At 25.6% G+C, this 20,243-nt stretch overlaps 1 protein-coding gene across 1 annotated transcript in view; it reads left to right on the forward strand.

Annotated features, from left to right (window-relative positions):
- The first annotated feature begins 206 nt into the window (after positions 1-206).
- LOC145828647 (uncharacterized) overlaps positions 207-20,243 on the forward strand; it is a 31,722-nt gene continuing 11,685 nt past the window's right edge. The window contains exons 1-24 of the mRNA XM_082936402.1: positions 207-296; positions 1,231-1,318; positions 3,145-3,300; positions 4,406-4,482; positions 5,054-5,144; positions 5,230-5,363; positions 5,796-5,975; positions 6,418-6,487; positions 6,741-6,926; positions 7,148-7,220; positions 8,244-8,381; positions 8,491-8,587; positions 8,779-9,745; positions 10,190-10,603; positions 10,735-11,025; positions 11,592-11,640; positions 11,697-12,314; positions 12,656-12,741; positions 12,963-13,064; positions 13,226-13,351; positions 13,714-13,931; positions 14,170-14,239; positions 14,462-14,560; positions 14,883-15,031. Of these exons, the coding sequence (XP_082792528.1) occupies positions 250-296; positions 1,231-1,318; positions 3,145-3,300; positions 4,406-4,482; positions 5,054-5,144; positions 5,230-5,363; positions 5,796-5,975; positions 6,418-6,487; positions 6,741-6,926; positions 7,148-7,220; positions 8,244-8,381; positions 8,491-8,587; positions 8,779-9,745; positions 10,190-10,603; positions 10,735-11,025; positions 11,592-11,640; positions 11,697-12,314; positions 12,656-12,741; positions 12,963-13,064; positions 13,226-13,351; positions 13,714-13,931; positions 14,170-14,239; positions 14,462-14,560; positions 14,883-15,031 (4,526 nt within the window). The 5' untranslated portion in view covers positions 207-249. The remainder of the gene's footprint in view (positions 297-1,230; positions 1,319-3,144; positions 3,301-4,405; positions 4,483-5,053; positions 5,145-5,229; positions 5,364-5,795; positions 5,976-6,417; positions 6,488-6,740; positions 6,927-7,147; positions 7,221-8,243; positions 8,382-8,490; positions 8,588-8,778; positions 9,746-10,189; positions 10,604-10,734; positions 11,026-11,591; positions 11,641-11,696; positions 12,315-12,655; positions 12,742-12,962; positions 13,065-13,225; positions 13,352-13,713; positions 13,932-14,169; positions 14,240-14,461; positions 14,561-14,882; positions 15,032-20,243) is intronic.

Below are 20,243 nucleotides of genomic sequence, written 5' to 3' on the forward strand. Positions count from 1 at the left end.
AATGATAATGACTTTTTATAAAACTAGTAAATTACACACAAAAACCCAAAAAAAAAGTAGTAAAAATTGCAAACATGAAAAAATACATTCAAGTTTCTAATAATGTCACCGCTGTAAAGCAGCAAAGAGCACTAAAACTCAATTGTGATTGTTTGAAATACTAAAAGAGTGATAAGAAGTGTTTCGAAAATATACAAATAGACAATGGAAAGTTAACTTAAAAGTGTAGCAAGTTCGTAGTAATAAATCATGGACGGCTCATCTAAAGCTTTGGTAAATACTGTAGCGAGAAAGTTGTAAGTTACTTGTTTTGATTAGTAGTAAAAATTTTGATTAGTAAGCTTCATAAATTCAAAGTTATGTAAAATTAAAAGCACAACAGTGGTTCAACTTATTTATTACAAGGAAAGTTCAAAAAAAGTTTTGGTTTCAAGTAGTGCTATTAGATTTTTGAATACTTTCTTATTTTACAAATGTATATAAAAAAAACATTTTACAATGGTTTTAATGTCATAAAGAAAGAAAACTAAACTTTAAATTATTTGTCCTTTTTTTTGAATTTTAGGATGTATCTTAAAAATTTTTTAAATTTTAGAAGCTATACTTGCAAAATTGTTATAAACCTTCTTTTAATATAAACAAGCTACAATTATTTTTTGAAAATTGTAAATATTTATGTTAATCGTTTTAACTAAAAATTATGATACTAAATGATAATTATTTAGTTTTAATTATAAAAAAAAAATTTAAAAAACTGAAAAGTTTCATAAGTTGACGCAAACATAAGTATTATTACAACTATTGCTATAGAAACTACGATGTATAACAATCCAGCATATTTAGCAAGACAAACAACCAGTTTATATGTATAAAAACCATTGTTGCTTTCCCTTTTCTTTGTTAAATCGGTCTTATTACCTGTTTTGTATTTATACTGCCAGACGTGTGATTTTAAAGCTTTTATTTTCTATGTGCGACATATTTCTCCTATTTTACGGCGGTAATCTAAAACATATCAACTAAGTAAAACTTTATATTATTTTTAGGGATTATTCATTACAGTTGGTTTAGTTATTATATACTTCATTTTACTTATGTGTAGTTTAGACTGTTTGATTTTTAAAGAATGAGTAAATTAATTAATTTTACAAAAAACTCTTTTAATTGACTTTATAAAAACTAATGTGTTGGTATATATTATTTCTAACTTTTTTTAAAACTTATTCATAGACGATCCTACATAGAGTATGAACAGTATGAGCAAGGATTTAACACAAGAGAGCTAAATCGACGGTCTAATCGTAGATATGGTCAAACAGTAAGTTTTTTTGTAATTTTCTGTTCTACAGTTTATTTTTTTAAATGATCAACAGTAGTTTTTGTTTTACAAGATTATTAAAGTTTTTTTAGCATAAGAAAAAAAACACTTTAATCAATTAATAAATTAGAAAATAACCTAATTGACAGCTAAACGTTAACATTTTTTGGGCCATAATTATATTTATAAAGTTAAAAGTTTGAAAGTTTGTTGTTAATAAAGCTTGTTAGAAAAAAAAGATTATATAAACTAAATCACCTTCCACAGAGCCGAATTGAGGGGCTTATAAATAGTTTATTGCAAATATTTGAAACCAGAAAAATAAATTACATTTGTTTCATACAAGTAATAAGATTGGTTGTAATATCCAGATGTTAAAGCTCGAAATGAATTGCACTGTGCTTAACAGTAACACAAAAATAGCAAACTGCGTAATTATGAAATTCTGTAGAGGACAAATTGGTATATATATATATAAGTTTAAGATACTCAAATATTGACAAAGAAGTATTAAAAGATATCCGTTAATATTAAGATAAAAAACTTATATAGTTTACTAGCTTTATTTTACACTATGATATATACATATACTATTTTACCATGCAATAGTTCATCAAATTGAACGAAGTAAAACAAATCAACTATCAAGTTAATATTTGTTTAATGCAGATTTATAACCTTTATTATACTCAAAAAATAGTAAAAGTGAAACAAAAATATTTTTAGTGGAGTACTTAAAGTTAATTAATGATGAACAGTATAGATTAATTTTTTAATAAATATCTTATAAAATTAGTTGACTACTGCTGTTTACTTCTTAAAAACGGATCGATACTTTTATTAAGTTTAACCTTTCTTTTGTAGTAAGAGTTGAAGTCCAGTACTAATATCGAAAACTAAACTTTCTTTTTAGTTATTTTTGTGTAATTAAGGTGTTTATTAATTTGAGTTAAAACTTTGTGTACTATTAAAACTTAAAGTTTATTCTAAAGTTAAAACAAAACATGCTAGATTATTTCTTTACATGTTTTGATAAAACTAATAAAAATTATATCGTTGACTTCTCGTAAACTAGGTTTTATCCTGAAAAAATAGTTGAGTATTTATAAAAGTTACCTTGTTAATTAATAAATCTTTGCATCTTAAATTACCTTTTTTACTCCATATCCAAAAGAACTTTTAAAATATAAATTAATTAAATTATGTTATAAAAGATCAAAACCAAAAGTTTTGCTACTAAGGTGTATTATGTTTTATATAAAGCAGGGGTCGACAAACTGTGGCCTGCAAAGCAAAAAACTACGGCTTGCGAGTTGTTTTTTTCGAGAGACTTAAAAAACAATAGATAAACTTTTTGTTGTAAAAGCTTACAGTTAGGCTCTATATTTAATAAGTAATAACTACTAGTTCTTTATTATATTAATTTTTTGATAAACAGTATTGTTACATTGATTACTACAATTATTTCAAATAATTTCGACCTGCGAAAGACTTTATTTATATGCTGCGGTCCGCGAGAATTTTTTTCAAATAAAATTGGCCCGTGACTTATAAAAACCTGGCGACCCATGATACAAAATTTATTTATAGTATAAAAAGATTAAAAGCTTTTTTATTTTAGAAATTTCAATTTGTAATTTATATTGTACTCACTGCTTATCTCAGTTATTCAGATAATTAAAAAAATATCTACCTGATTTCATTTTTGAGAAAACTATAATCACAAGGCATAAACGACGAACTTATAACCAATTAACTACTTTCTCAGTTTTAGTGTGTCTAATTTCAAAATGTCTAAATAGTTCTAATTTTTTTTATACTTTTAGAATTCTATACTCCGAAGTAAAGGGTTGCACGACATAAATTTGAAGCACCATTTCACGCCGAACCAGATAAAAAGTCAACTTACAAACTTTGAACATTCGAAGAAGTCATCAAGAGAGTCGTACATTTCAAAAAATCTCAAGAAGTCTTATGAAAAAGTGAAAAATATTAAATTACTTTAACAGTTTGCATTTTAGGTTTAATTCTATACTAATTTTAATTGTTTTAAAAGTTGCGGCAAAGCTATGTATTCTGTGCATCTTAGTTAATAAATAAGTCTTATCACTGCAGTACTCGTGGTGTATGCTCGATAACCAAAAAGTTTTTTCGTACACCAGGTCCTTTGACCAAGTTTTTTGAGCGCTTATTTATCGTTCAATAAACAATATCACTGTAAATTTTGTAACAGAAATAGTTTGCCTTTACGAATTGTTTTGATTGAGAATCTAAACAAATGCTATGTTTAACTAGAAATAAAATAAAATGTGTACAACTATTTGCTTTGGAAACTTAAAATTTATCTGTTACATTTTTCTTAACAAACATTTTAAAGGTAAAATGTTTGTTTACCGACTTTATGATACATGTCACAAAATAAAGTACATACAAAAGTAAGATAATGTAAAACATTAAAAAAATTAAAATAAAACTTAAAATTCATATTTGCTCACAAAATTGTTTGTACAAATAAATTAAAGAAATAAATACAAATTTTGAACTTAATGCTACTTAGACTTTACATGAAAATGAAGCTTAAATTTTATTGTAAGTATCTTTAGTTTTATTTAATGTCTAAGTAGATAATTAATTAGCTTGAGAATATAAACTTTTGAATAAAGTAAATTCAAAGAGGATATTAGCTATTCTCTTTTATAAGTGTTTTTTATTTACATAAATAAATTGTTTAAGCTCATAAGCAAACTTAGTAACCATGATAACAAGGTTTATTTTCGTTTCAGTGTGTATACAATTGATCTGTTCTAAGTATTTTTAAATTGCTAGCATTATTATTTGCCAATATTTGTTTTATAAAAGGAAATAGAAAAGTTTATTTGATTTTGAATGCACAACTAGTTTGAATACTAGCTATAAGTTTAATTATCATATATCAGTTTAAGATATGTTATACTTGTTTATCATAATATATCAAACAAATTTAAGTAATCAATAAACACGTTTTGCTTAAGCGAAAATAAAACAATTCAATTAATATAAAACTTGAAAGAATAGCCGGAGATAATTTCATTAACCTTAACATTTTAGTGTTTAGATGATGAAGATGAATTCAGTCGTGCTCGAAGAAGACTTATGAAAAAGTCCAACAAGGATATTCAACTAAGGTGATGCACTAGTCATTTGTATAAGTATTGATAGTAATACAATAGTTTGTATTTTGTAATTTAAGAGCATTTAATAACAATTTAAATAGAACTGTAAGAACTAAAGTTATTGTCTATGTTTAGTTTTAGAAAAAAAAATATAACAATCAAAAACTTCTGTACAAAATATACTTAAAGTACCAGTTAAACGACTTTTTAACATGTATACGCATTTTAAAAACATTTAAAGGTACATACATAAAAGTATACATAAGCTTTAAGTAGTAAAAATTTTATTATAAGTTTGTGTTATATAAGTAAAAGCTCCATTGACTTTCACATATTTTACAAATTGAAAATTTTTATAAAAAGATTATATTTTAAAAGAAGGTACTAAAAAAAAAAGTCACGTACACTGAAGTTATTAAAACATTTAATTTATAGTTCAACAGTACTTAAAAGTTAAAAATTTTATTTTTATATAATTAGTTTTGAGTTAAAACATTTTTGTATTGGTGAATATTATTTATAACTAAAACAAACTACAAGGAAAGAGTTATAATATGTTTATGCAACTATAATATTAACTTAGATTCATAGAAGTCTTTCCCCCTAAAAGTCCCTCTCAAAAAAGAAGGATTAACAAATTGATTAAGCAATCGAGTCGCATTCTAGCTGCTACTGTAAGTTAAGTTAATTTTCGTCGTTGCGTTATTTTTATATGTCGGTATTTATTAAAATGTAGCTTAGAATAAATAACTTTTGAAGGAATCTGTTGCACTGACAGAAAAGAAAAATCGAAGTATTAGGCCAAAATCAGCACCTTCGAACAAACTAGGAAGAAGTTTGTCGTATAGTCGCCCATTTTCTGCTGTAGTTTCACCGAATAAAAAGAGACTTAAGTTAGTTTAAAAACTTGTACAATATTTAAAAAATTTTAAAATAAGTTAAAAGTTCGATTAATAAAAAAAGAACTTAAACTTAATTATTAAGCATGTTGTTTTAAAAATTGTCTTTAAAGTTATTTTTAGTAAATGTTAAGCTTAATAGAAAGCATCTATAATAAGCGCCAATAATTCTTTTAACATATTTAAATGGCAACTTATATAAGAAAACAAATTTAACTGTGTTAAAATGTACAAATTTAGATCATCGGCTGTTTTAAATGAAACGAAAACAATAGAAACTTTAACAACATTTATACATAAAATTTTTTTTTTGTTAACGTTATGAAACCCAAAAATACTTTAAAACTTATAAATAAACTAATTAAAACAAAAAAAAGTGTTCATTAAGTAATACTTAACATAGCTTATTCAATTTCTTTAATTCAGGTATGATTACGACTTAGACGGAAGAAAGCATCCTCGACGAAAGAAAAGAGTAGACAAATTGGAGGAGCTAGGTACTCCAGATAATGACGTCACATCAATAACGTCATCACTGCACTCAACATCTACTGCTGATGTGTGTTTTGTGCCGAGAACTGGGAAGTGGGAACTTCATAGAAAAATGTCTGTCAAAACATATATACATATATTATACTTTTAGTACTAAGTAAAAGTTAAAACAGAGAGGCTCTCTTAATCTCCTGTTCATTTTTGCTTATGTTTTGTTTAATTTTTAATTAATAAACTGACTAAAGATCTATTTTTTTTGTTTAAAAGAAAACTGAACAGTTGTATCAGAAAAAACTGTAGTATTTTATTAATAATATGTTTATGTATGTATGTATATACTATTTATGGGCTTTGAAAACTTTTAGTCAGAAATTTAAATGATTGTTTTAGGAGCAAGGTTTATCAAAAAAATTATTTATTAAGTGAAAGTACAGACAAGTTGTAATTACTAAAAAAATTGTTTCAAGAATAAATGTACTACTGTTTGAGTTTAATCTTTTGACTACTACTGTAAAAGAAAAAAAAAATGTTATAAAAACTTGACTATTTTTTTTAGAAAAAAGCCAAAACTTAAGAATGAAGAAATAAAACAAGCATGGATACCTCACCCACCAGTAACACCTAAAGTGAGATTATGAAATCATTATTTTTTACGACCATAAATTTAATTGATTATTGTAACTTTAAAAAATAAAATTTTATTAAGTGAATTTTATTTTAAGTATTCTATACAAAGCAATAAAAAAAAATTGTATTAGATATGCTTGTAACAAAAGTTATTAAAAAGTTACTAGCTTTTTCTATTCTATTGAAAAAATAAATCCATCTACATTAAATATTAAAATGAAGATGACATATAAAGTTTATACGTTATACTAGGTTTCTAAAGAAAGCTCAATCGCAGAAGACGCTGCTGAATGTATTTATGAATTGGAAATAAAGTCGAAGTTTGGTGCATCTAGAGGAAACTTCACAGTGTCTTTTTATGGCGATGATAATAATAAAGTTCTTAGTAAAAGTTTTGAAATTACTGAAACGATGCAAAGAATGTTTAAAATGTCGTACGTAAGTGGCTTGTACACAAACGAATCAGTAAAAGCTTAGAGCAGGATTTTCAAAAATAAATTTCGAGATTGCCTACTTGGCAAAAATTAAAAGAATATCAACCCTTTTTAAAAGATACACCCATTTACTAGCTATTTATTATTCTAATTTTCTTCTTCTTGTTTATTATTGTCTCCTGATAACTAAAATTCCCCTTAAAGTTTAATTTTATATATATGCAGACAGACCACGTAGCGTTTTATGGAATAGATGTTGGAAGTCTGAGTAAAATATCGATCCATCACTACTCTAATGGTTGGTTAATAAGTTTAATACTTTTGAAATGCTTTTATGAAAGTTTAGATTTTGATTATTTTACTACAAATTGCATAAGCAGCATAACACACAAAGTTAAATAAAACAAAACTATAAACATAAAATCCATTTTTAAAGTTTTTTATTCAATAAACTATATAAAGCTACAAACTTTAAAGTAAAATATCAGTTGTTTTAGTAAAGATAATAAGAATATATCTTTTGAAGTCAAAATTAAATAGTTAAAGCTTCCAAATTTTCTACAGTAAAAATATTGTTTAGTTTACTTAGTATAACCAAAGCATTTAATCTTTTTCAATCAAAAAATAAACAAAAAAAGTTTATCACTTTAAAAAAATATTTTTCTGAGCTTTTAATAATGGCGTTTAAAAGTGTTAATTTCTTTTCTTAAAAAAAAGTTATATTCAGTAATCATATGATGAAAAACTTTGTGACAAGATATGTGCAACAATTTAGCTTTTTCTAGAGAAAAGAAATTAACATTTTTAAACGTCATTATTAAAAGCTCAGAAAAAGATTTATTAATGTTTATACTAGTTTTAAAAATTTTGAAACATATAATCAGCAAACATATGATGAAAAACTTTGTGATAAGATATGAGCAACAATTTATGTTTCAAAACTTTTGAAATAAATTTATTGTAGTTATTAAAAGCATATTTCAATGTAAATTTCTAACAAATTTTATAAACAACTTTTATACATTGGTAAATTGCTTTGAATAGGTACACATGATTGCATGTACAAGTTTTCAAAATAAGGCTATTAAAGTATAGGATTATGTATTTATAAATGTAAGCGAAGTAATTATTAGTGGTTTTATTAAGTTAGCAAAAAAAAATTTATAAACAGCTACATTTTTTTAGTAAAAACAATTATTTTGATAAGTATAACTTGGTTCAAAAAAGATTTAAGTTACAACAACCGCGACTAAAAAATTCGTACCGGTGAACTTTTAAATGTATACTTTAATAAACTTTAATTCGCTGTAAATTAACACAGGTAACTGGGACATCGACGAAATAATGATAAGAAAATCGAATGAAGTGTTTCGATTCCATTGTAGAACGAGCTTTCCACCTACGTACAGCGCAGACACCCTTAATCGTACTTATCTCATCGTGAACATGCAGAAAAAAAGTGCTTATAAATATAAATTATTAAGTCAAAAATTTAAGCTCCTTTAGTTATTCAAGAATTTAGCAAATTTCTAAAACTTCATTAATATGTTTATATGTTTTTTAAGCAGTAGTGGATTCGAATGAGAACAGTGCGCGTCACTCACAACAAGAATCCGTTTCAATTCATTCCGAAATAAAAAGACCAAAAACTGCATTCGGTAGGAGGTTAGCGACAAAAAATGTGTGTTAATAATCCACATTTAAGAGAAAAGTATAAATTTTGCACTTTAGTTTTGGATTTAAATATTTAGATCTTATCTATTAATACATTACTCAAGTTGTTTAAACAATTTGTACATAGCTTTAGAATAGATTAATTATTTTCTTTTAATTCAAAAATTATATTTATTCAAAAGGTATAAAGAGAGCGAAACTGAAAACTCATCAAAAACTTCAAAAGTCGTTCTACCCCCACTAGAAGTAAGAGCAATAGTAGCTTCAAATGAAAACGGGTCTAGCACTAAAAGTCCAACTAGCCCAAGTTCAAAAGCTTCGGATTTAAAGTCAAGTACTAAAGAACCTAAAATTCCTTTGAAGAATCTTAAACTTGAAAAACTCGATTTAAAGTCAAGTATTTCAAGTCAAAACAAGGAAGGTTCAGAGAAGGTTACTGATAACGTTTCACTAAGCGCAAAGGACTCTAATAAAAACTCGTCTAACTCAAATATAGATCCTTTATCTACATATTCTATTGACGAAACAACTAAGCCTAGTTTAAAAAACGAAGTAGCAGCAGATGTTTCTGAAAACTCAAAATCGCTTCAAAGCCACCAAGAACTTGATGTCGAACAAAGTAAGGAGAAAAGTAAAAACAAGTCATCTAAAGAAGACAGTAGTCTAAGTGTAAATGAATCTGAAAAAACACTGTTGTCAAGCAAGATAGAAAAAGAGTCTTCTAAAAGTAGTACAAGCGAATCAAGTTGTACTAACAAAACTTTTAGCAAGCGATCAAAAGAATTAACCAACAGTGAATCTTCTAAAGCTACTAATAAAAGTAGTACTTCTTTAAGCAAAAGATCAAGTACAAGCTCAGAAAGCACTAGCCAGAGTGAAAGTAGCACGAATAGTTCATTAGAAAACAGTTTAAGCTCTAAAACGACTCAAAATACAGTCACAAAGTTGTTAAAAAATAGCTTTGAAAATGAAAAGAATTTAGGTGTTCAAAATGGAAACAGCTATAAATCATCTGATGAAGAGTCAATAACTGTAAGAAATGAGGAATCCCTCAAAGTTAGCAGTAAGGACGACTTCTTTGACGAAGAGAGCAAATCAATGAAAAGTGCTCAACTAGAAGAAAAGTCAAAAAATGAAAAAGTAGTTGAAGTAGTTAATAAGTCGAAAGATTTAGTACAAAGTAATGAAGAAAGTGAAAAAACAAAAAGTAAAGAAAAAGTTTCAGAACAAAAAACTTTAGTCTTTAAAAAACATAAATCATCCGAAAGTTTACTTGAAAAATCTGATACAAAATCAAAAGATTTATCAGAAAGTAGTAAAGAAAGTGGAAAATCAAAAAATGAGGAAAACGTCTCAGAAAAAAAATCTTTAAGCTCAAAAAATCAAAAATCATCCGAAAGCTTACTTGAAAAATCTGATACAAAATCAAATAAATTATTAGAAAGTATTAAAGAAAGTGAAAAATCAAAAAATGAAGAAAAAGTTTTAGAAGAAAAAACTTTAAACTTGAAAAAACAAATATCATCTGAAAATTTGCTTGAGAATGAAGTGTTAAGACCGTTGTCCGAAGTAAAAGTGAAAAACTTAACTAAGCCAGATGAAAAAAGCACAGCTAGTAAAAGTTCAGATTTTAAAGAAATCTCTGTTGACGATAAAAGAGAAAAAAGTTTAAAAGAAACATCTAAAATAAAGACTCAATCAAGTACAGCAAATAAAGAAAAAATACAAGTATTGAACAACGACGAAATGCCAATACATGAAAAAGTTGCCGAAAAACATGAAGAAAAACTAAAAATCAGAAAAACTTTGTCGTCTGATACTCTCCACGAGACTGCATCTCTGCTCTCGTCTTATGAAGCCGATCGGGACGAAGATTGTTCGGATAAAAATGAAGAAGTTAATAGCAACGCAAAAATTGAGAATAGAGCTACAGAAGAAAAAGTAAAAGAAGAAAACTTGTCTTTAAGAAGTTATGTAGAAAGTGGTCAAAAGAAAGAGAACACCGAGGTAAATATGCATAATTTAAGACATCATTTTTAGGTGAAGTAGTTTAAAAATAATAAGACTAAATAATTTTTTTTTAATTTTCTCAAAAGTTTACTTGTAAAGTGCTAAGATAGATAGATATATTTTATTAGGAAAGTCCAAACACTAACTTGAAAGAGCTGCAAGAAAGTAAAATCAAAGAAAATTTTGAAAAAGAAAACACAACAACCCTATCAAAAGATGAAAAGTCAGATGAAAACAGTGAATTATCGAACACGACAAGTGAGAGTGGTGATTCGAAACTAAAAACAACCCTAAAAAATGAAAGTGATGTTGAGAAAGAAGTTATTTCTCAGAACATAGAAAAACAAGCCAATGAAGTTGAAAATCTTGGTTTATTAAAACAAAAAGAAACCTCTGAAAAAAATGAAAACCTAACGCAGGTAATTTTAAGTTTAAATTTAAAGGATATATATTTTTTCTACTTAGTGCATTCTACTAAGTGTGAAAACTAAAAAATAAATACTTAAATTATTGAATAGTATTAGTTAGCTTGTAAACAAAACTTAGCTCAAAACTATCGTTAAAAAAAAAAAAATAAGATTCATGTAAAATATTAATAATAAGAGGTATTAAACTGACTCGTAACTGTAACGTATAATGTTTTATAATTATTGCTCTATTTTATAACTTAATAAATTTCTATCAAATAATAGTAAAAAAAAACTTTTAAACTATTGTTGTATGATCGAAAAAAGGAAATATAAAAGATAAAACGGTGCTGTTTAATTAGAAGTAACCTTAAACGCATTAATTTTAATTTAAATTAAGTTTATTTGATGAAGTTAATAAATTTAGTGATAAAATTTACCAACAATATCATAAAAGATCTTGAGAATCTAGGTACTTGAAAAGTATTAAACATATAATAAGTTATTGTTAAACTTAATTATGTTACGTAGTTTCTTATTTCAACAACAAAAGTCAAAGAATTTGACAAACTTTTTAGGAAAAAAACGAAAGCAACAGAAGTAAAGCTTCAGAGTTCTCAGCTGCATGTAAGTACTTAATTATTTATTAAAAAAAGCTTTAATAACTATATAATACAATACAGCAAGCATCGACGAGCCTAGTCAAAAACAAAATGTAAATAATTCGACTGAACCACATACAAGCCATAAACAAAACTCTGTTCCTACAAATAACAACCCACAAACTTTCGAAGAGGAAAATGTTACAAATAGCGAAACAGTAAACAAAATAAAAGCAGAAAGTGATAATGAAGTTAAGACAAATGGAGAAGAAATTATAAATGACCTAGTAAAAGAAACTAATGAGAATGATGACGTTGTTAAGCAGAAGAAAACAAAGGCAGTGTCTATTGCGTCATCGGATGAAAGTTCAACTCAGTCAACTAGTTATACGTCAAGTATTTCGACAACAACTGATAGCTCACTCAAAAGCAACAGAACGGATATAACTGCTCATGAGCCAAAGAAATCAGAAACTGAACCGAAAATTGCTGACAAATATAATAAAAAAACAGAAAATTCAAAAGAACTTGAAAATACTAGCAAAGAAGAGAGCAGCAAAAAAGATTCAGAAATACAAAAGTTTGCAAAATCCTTGGTTGATTCAATTATAAACTCTAAGGAAAGTTTTACATCGTCAAACGGTGAAAGCTTGAGTTCATCTTTGACTAGAGTTTCTACAGTAGAAAACTCAAACATAAGTAAGAAATGTTTTGTGTTTATATGTTTAGTTAATTTAAAAAGTACAAGATAAAAGTTTATAACTTAATTAAACAAGTGCAATTTGAGTTTTTATTTAGTTACCTAAATGCTTATTTATCAGCAGTATAGTCTTAACTTAGTTAATAGCAATAAACTTTAATTATGAAAATATGAAGACAATCTGAACCTAGATTATTCTCTACTTTTTTATTTTTTATTTTTTAATTATTAATCTAATTTAATATCTTATCTAAAATTAGTCAACACATTAAAAAAAAATCAAAATAGTAACAATATATATGTAGTGCTTAAAGTATTAATGAAAAGTTTTTTTTGACAGAAGAACCTAAAAAAGCAGATACATATGGTACAAATGATGGTAAAAACAAGGTTACTCATAACAAAGTTTCTTCATTTTGGAATCATGTAAGCTTTTCTATAACTAAAATAAGTGCTTACTATACATCCGTTGAAATCTTAATTTTAAACTTTTATTGTCACAATTAAAAATAGTACAATTTTTTTTTTAGACTAAGAGATAATAGCTTTAATAAACTACTTATTAAATATCTAAAATTTTACTATTCTATTTGTACTTAAAGCAAAAGAAAAACCCTTTTTTACTAATAAACCTTAGTTTGAAATAGATGTCAGAAAATCAAAAAGAAGCAATAGAAAAGAGTTTAAAAGGGAAACTTTTTTACCAAAATAATCCTTCAGCTAAAGAAGCAGATGAAAGAAGAAAAGAAGTCAGTATTGATATCATATTAGTAGCAATTTTTTTAGTAGTGCTAACTATAAGTTATTAACATAAAAAACTTTTTTAGTATTGCAGCTTATTTTTTAACTTTATTTGGTATACAAAAATCTAAATACTGGGATCGACTAAACTTATATTAATAAAAAAAAGATCAGATTGGAACGCCAAAAAATGCTAAACGAACTGACAAATCGTCTGAGCTCAGCTGAACTGAATGTACCATCTGAAATTCAGCAAAAATCAAAAACCTCAATAAATGATAACATTCAATCAAAAGTATAATATTTTTTTTTAATTTACTACTTTTAAATTGATTTTATAGTTTTTTAAAGGTAATTAAAGAAAATCTTAAAAGTATGTTAAATACCACATTATTTTCATCAAAAAAAAAAGTAAAACTGTTTTTTTGTTTTTGATAAATTTTGAAAGTACTTGTAAAAATTTTTGAGTTTAGAAATTTATACCTCTTAATTATAAAAAGTTATCAAGTATCATCAATGCTTTGTGTTGTATAATTTAACTTGAAAAAATCTAACAAAAATAGTCGGTTTAAACAGTTTTGCTACTACTGTTTTGTTTTCTGAAATAAGCATACATGTTTAATTGCTTATAGTTCTGAACTTTTAAATAATTTATAGGAACTAACAAGAAATGACTCTGTTTCAATGCAAAATTCTGTTGAATCAAAACAAATAAAACAAGAAAGTAAAGTAGGTAAAACTATTGAGCTGTTAGAAAAAAGTGAGGTTTCAAAAAGTACAGTTTTTGAAAACTCCGAAGATATATACGAGCTTATCAATAGTTCGAACTCAGAAAAACTTAAACTGCATCTTAGTTTAAACCCAGAAGCAATTAAGTAAGAGAGTTTTATATATTTTAGATAGTTTGTATTGAAAGTTAACTATTGTATATACATAGTCTTAAATAAAAATCTTTAAAAACTACATTTTATTAACAAGAAACTTTAGTTTAAAAGTTTTATATCTGTATAATCTTTTTTTTTAAATAAAACTTTAGTTTAAAAGTTTTATATCTGTTTAATCTGTTTTAGAATTTTATTTCGTTATATTTTACACTATTACTTATAAAAACAGAAGCTTGAATGCACAAGGGATGACCCCTTTGCAAGTAGCGACTTGTCTTGGTAATCAAAAAATCATAAATGTTAGTTCTTGCAGCTACTTTAATAACTTTGTAAAATTAAATTGTTTTATAAATTTAAAAAACTTTTTCGATATTTAAAATCTTTATAGTTTATACATTTATAAACTGTTTTTTCTTAGTTAACAAAACTTTTTTAAACAGAAAAAATTGTTTTTTTAATCAAATGATAATGTTGAAACCATTATGAATTTAAATAACGGAATTTAAAATATCAAAACACAGGTTCTTATAAGTTCTGGCGCCGATTTAAGTGCAAGAACAGCCCGAGGTTTTTCATCCCTTCACATGGCTGCCTCTTACAATCATCACAAAACTTTAGAAGTATATGAGAATTTTTTTAAAAAACTTTTATTTACAAATATTTTATTAATTTTTAAATATGTATCTGGTAAAAAAATCTTTCAAATTTATTAATTGAAACTACAGAATAAAATCATGCATCTAAGGAAGTTTTAGTAATCAGAACTAATAAAAACGAAACATTAAATAGACTTTATGTTCCAAATTTTTATTTCCGTTAAAAAAATCCCTTAACAAACAATGTTTCACTCTACTATAGACTTTTAATCATAATTATATTATTAATCAAACTGAAAACATGAAAACTCGTATAAAACCTAGTTTTTACAAACACTGAACTCAGACACTCCTTGAAAATGGCTCTTCTGTGAATTGCACGAACAAGGATTTGCAGACGCCGCTTCATTTGGCTTGCAGACGAGGTCACTTCGTTTCTGTTGTTGTTCTTTTAAAACACGGAGCTGACCCAGACTTGTGTGATTCTAGATACAGGTAACTTGCGTGTGTTGATTGGAGTATTATAAAGCATTTATGTATCATTTGAACAACAGTTTGTCTAATTTCGGTTAAAAGCTTTCATTGACATAAACTAACTAAGATAAGCATGAAGTTAAATACTTTTTAAGTTTTTAAGTTGTTTGAAGTAAAAATATATTCTAGAAGTTTTCATAAAGTTTCTTAGATTTATTTAACATTTTTGTTTAGGTTTAGTTTATTGCAACTTATATATATTTCAAAGTTTATAAATAGTGTTAAAGATTCCAATGGTTTAATAAAAAACAGGAATGCAATGGATTATGCGGTTTCATTTAATCACGAAGATATTATTCAATACTTGAATAAAAATAAGAAAACTTAGACGCTTTTAAGTTTCTTGTATGTTAGAATTTTATAAATCAGTGTTATTAATTTATTCGTTTTTGTTTAACTGGATTTATTTTTAAGAGATTTATATAACTTAAAAAGTATAAAATTTGTGATTAAAAGCCTAAAAACACTTTTTTTTTACAGTAGATCTTTAATGTTTTACCAATGGCAGAGCAGTTAAAACTACACTGTGAATAATTAAATAGAAATTAACTGTTATTAAAAAATCAAGTGCTGTGTTATTTATTAAAATGTTTTACTATGCATTTTTGTAAGATTTATTGATAAAAAAGTTATAAACTATTGAAAATAACTGTTGCAATATTTTTTAGATTTATATTTATGCTTAGATAAGGTTATCATACATAAGTATGACTTTAATATTTTCATTTAAAACACTGGACATTTTATATAGCTTTTTAAAAGAAGTCAGTTCTTTTAACTTTATTTTAACTTTTTATAGGAACTATAAACAAATAAGTCTGAACTTAAAAAAGTTGTGTTAATCAATATAAAAGACTTTGTCAGATTTTTGACAATAAAATAAGAGTTAATTTATGATGTAGGCTACAAACAAGATAAACTCATTTACCTACAAAAGTGAATCTATATAGTAAAATTTTCAAAATTCTCTAAAATTGCTTAAAACTTGTAATTTTCATATATAAATGGTATACTATCAAAAACCACCCGCATTCAAAATCCACCCGCGTTCAAAATCGCTCTTTTTTTTTTGTTAACTTATTTCATATGATATTTTTTTTTTTTTAGTTTTCTATTTATTTATTTTTCATTATCACTGTTACCTCTAAACCTTACCCTCGATCGGTAAGCGGTTTTCTCGAGTTTGACTGGGTTGATTTTGATGGGGTGGATTTTGAATGCGGGTGGTTTTAGATCGCGGGGGGATTTTGAACGTGTCCCATACAAATACTTTACAATTCTAATCTGTCTGTAAAAATGATGAACACTATCACAATTTTTTTGTAAGACAAAGTTATTACATTTTGTTATATTTATTGACAGATCAGTATAAAGTTTTACTTTATAACAGTATGCACTTGTATGTTGATGATAAAAATAACTTCATTGGTAAAGGTAACTTTCTTACTCGGCTCGAGAGATAGCGGGTCGCGTAGTTTTAAATAGCTGCACTATAAGATTTAAAAAGAAACTCTTTAAAATAAAGTTGTAATTAAAACGTTACTTAATAAACAAAATGTAATGATAATAGTTGTGTGGTGAAACTCAAACAAAATGCACATTAGAAATAAAAATGCTGTAAGAGACTTCAGTTTTATTTTCTTGCACAAGTTGTTTACAAGCTGAAAGGTACGCCGCGAGCTGGACTTTTCTGCTTGGTGAGTTAGATCCGCCCCGAACCTTGCCTACCCAAATATATTGTATGATTTTGTTCTATATTGTTTAATATATCGAAGCTAAAGTAATAAAACACTAAATCTTAAACATCCATAAAAGCAAAGCCTGTCGAAAACATTGTTATTCAAATATGGTATTTGTATACAAACTCAGTACTTTTTATATTACATAACAGGGGTGTATTTAGGATTTTTTAAGCGGGGTAACACTTTTTTTTTTCAAACAACAGATAATTTTGTTTACTATTTAGTTTTCTGTACTACCTATTAGCAAAGTACTTTACAAACTGGTGCAAGTCTTAGTCAAATGTTAAAACATTTTCTATTACAATGCTAGTAAGTATTCAAAAAAATAAATCTAAATCGTTAGTAATATTTTTTTAGTCATTTCTGTAAATATATATTTTCTCAAAAAATTGTTTCACAAACAGTGTCCCTCTTAATCAAGTAATTAATATTGAAAAATTAAAAACCAAAATTTAAGTCATAAAATTCAAGAGATAGTATAAGTAGTAATTGACTATTGGTTACAAATTGGGTGCACGACTATTTAGTTTCGGACAATTTAAATTCCGACAGTTCAAATTATTAAAATTTGACAGTTAAATGTCTAAAAGATAATATAATTAAAAAAAAAAACAAATTTGTACTGTTATTAAATACCTGCAAACGCTTTTTGATTTTTTTTTCAAAACTTTAATATTTTTTGAGATTTGGCTAGATAGAGTTTAAAATATTAAAAAAATAATTAGTTATTTTTTAACAAACTTTTTTTTTCAATTTTCAGTTTACTTTTTTAATTTTTAAAATTAGATCTAGAACAGCTTTTTGATATATTTATTACTTTTTGAGATATAGCCTGTTAAAAATTTTTCTAAATAATTTAAACTGTCATGACAAACTATTCGTTTAAAGAAAGTACTAATGAAGTTTGATCAAAATTTGTCAAATTTACAGATATTGTCAGTATGTATAAATTTTTATTTTAAACTTTGTAATAAAATAATTATAAGTTAGAAATAAGAATTAAAAAATTTAAATACTGAATAACTAACATTTGTTAAAATTTTATTAAATATTAACTGTAGATTATAAAGTTTTAAACAAAAAGAGAACTAAAAAACTTTACTATAGGCTAATACAAAATGACTTATGATTAAAACTTATCAAAATATCTTTAAATGATAAAATTCATAAAACATTTTCGTAAGCAGTCATTTGAAGAAAATGTTGAAATGTCATTATATCGATGTCGTGGTCGAGTAGCTTTATGACATGTTCAGTTTTTGTAAACTGTAAAAATATAAACTTGAAAAATTGGAATTTAAACTTTTATGCTAAAAGACATGCTGATATCTTTTTCAATCTGACCTAACTTTCAATGTCAAATTTGCTGTCAAATTTGCACGAGCGTACAAAATTTCACGAGGGGACAAAATTGCACGTGCGAACAAAATTGCACGAATATACTTTTGCACGAAGATACTTTTGCACGAGCAGACAATTTTGTACGGAAAATTTTTGCACGGGTTAAATTTTTTATTTTGTTCTTTTCTATTTTTTAATTGGATTATTAATTATTATTATTTTTTTTTTAAGTTTAATTTTTTTTAATATTTTTTGTTTAATTTTATTTCTTTTATCTATTTTTTTTTACTATCCTAATTACCCCTAACCCTTACCCTCGATAGGTAGCTTTTTTTTTTTTGATTAATTTTATTTTTCTCTTTTTTTTTTGTTATAACTTTTACTACTTATTTTTTTTTACTATCCTAGTTACCCTTAACCCTTACCCTCGATAGGTAGTTTTTTTTTTGATTAATTTTATTTTTCTTCTATTTTTTTTGTTATAATTTTTACTACTTATTTTTTTTACTATCACTTTTACCCTTAACACTTACCCTCGGTCAGTTTTTTTTTTATGAAATTATTTTTAAGTTTGTTTTTCTATTTATTTATAACTTTTTTTTTCTGTATATTTTTACTCTTGTGCAAAATTGACCTTTGGTGCAAAATCTTCTTCGTTCAATATTGTTCCCTCGTGCAATTTTGTTCTCGTGCAATTTAGTCCCCTGGTGCAATTTAGTAACTTCGTGCAATTTTGTCTTTGTTCAATTTAGACCCGTTCCCATTTGTTTGTGTGCTGTGCAACGTACTTCCGATATTTGCACAGTATTTTCCCCCTTTCAATTGCCATATATTTCAAGTAAATATAAGTTTGCTTTACAAAAATTTAAAAGTAAAAAAGTGTAGCTCAATTATATCAACAATGATTTTGAAGTTAAACTTTTCAAAAATTGTGTATTAAGTAATTTAGTTACTATTTACATATACAACATTTTGAAATGAATTGATTAAAAGTCTCTTTTACAAACAGGCTCTCAAATGTTACAGATTTGTTATTACATTATAAAGAGACATCTCAATAATTGTTATTTTGTGTGAAGTATTGAAACTACTTAATTATGTTTTATGTATAAAATAGCTATAATTTTTTTTTAACAACTTGAATTACTTTAGCGATTATATAGTGTATATACTAATTAATAAACTTTAAATACTAAATGTTAATAAAATTAGTCTTATAAAATGTTTCATATTTTACTTTAGCAACATTTTATCAATAATTATTGTTTGAGCCAGCTTAAACAAATGCATAGATCCGTACCTGATCACAGATTAACAAACCTAAAATGGCTTTAATTTATTTGGTCTGAACTAAACCTTTGAAGTAATAAATTTTTCAATTATTCTTTAAAAGTGATTCAATTCTCTGCTCTGAACTGTTCTTATTTTCATTTAAAATTTGTTTTTTTAAATAGAAAATAATTTCAAAATAGTGATTAAAAAAAAAATAGTTGAGTGAACAACCAGTACTTTTATTAAGTCATGAGGTTTAATATAAACATATATTTGTTTAAATACCTTAAAAAATCTCTAAATTTGTAATAAAATGTTTAGCCGAGTTTTATTTATGTATTGCATTTGCATTCTAAGTAGCATTTTTTTTTTCAATCGTAATCGGCTTTCAACACAGAATAATGATTTATCCTGTGTGTATTTCATTGGAAGTCTAAAGTGTTATATAGAGTTTAATCACTATCACTTCAGACTAATTTCCTAACCATATGAAAAAAGACTGTAATAGAATACGTGTTTCACTTGAGATAATTCTGACAATTCTGACAAAAAGTCTCAAATTGGCTTCAAGAAAATAGACTTAAATTAAATAAAACTAGAAGTATTTTATTTCGTCTAGTTACAACAATTTTTTGGAAAGGTTTAAAATTTGAAGTCAATATAGGTAAAAAAGTAGTAAAAATGGTAAAAAATTACAAGTACTTAGGAGGAGTAATAATGGATGATAATTTAAGTTGGGCGGAACATATTGAAACGGTAAAAAGTAAATTATTAAAGGCAGTTGGTGTTCTTTATAGAACAAGGTAATTTTTTAATGA

The sequence above is a fragment of the Thalia democratica genome, chromosome 2 (genome assembly GCF_965202585.1).
Source record: "Thalia democratica chromosome 2, ktThaDemo2.hap1.1, whole genome shotgun sequence".
NCBI lineage: Eukaryota > Metazoa > Chordata > Thaliacea > Salpida > Salpidae > Thalia > Thalia democratica.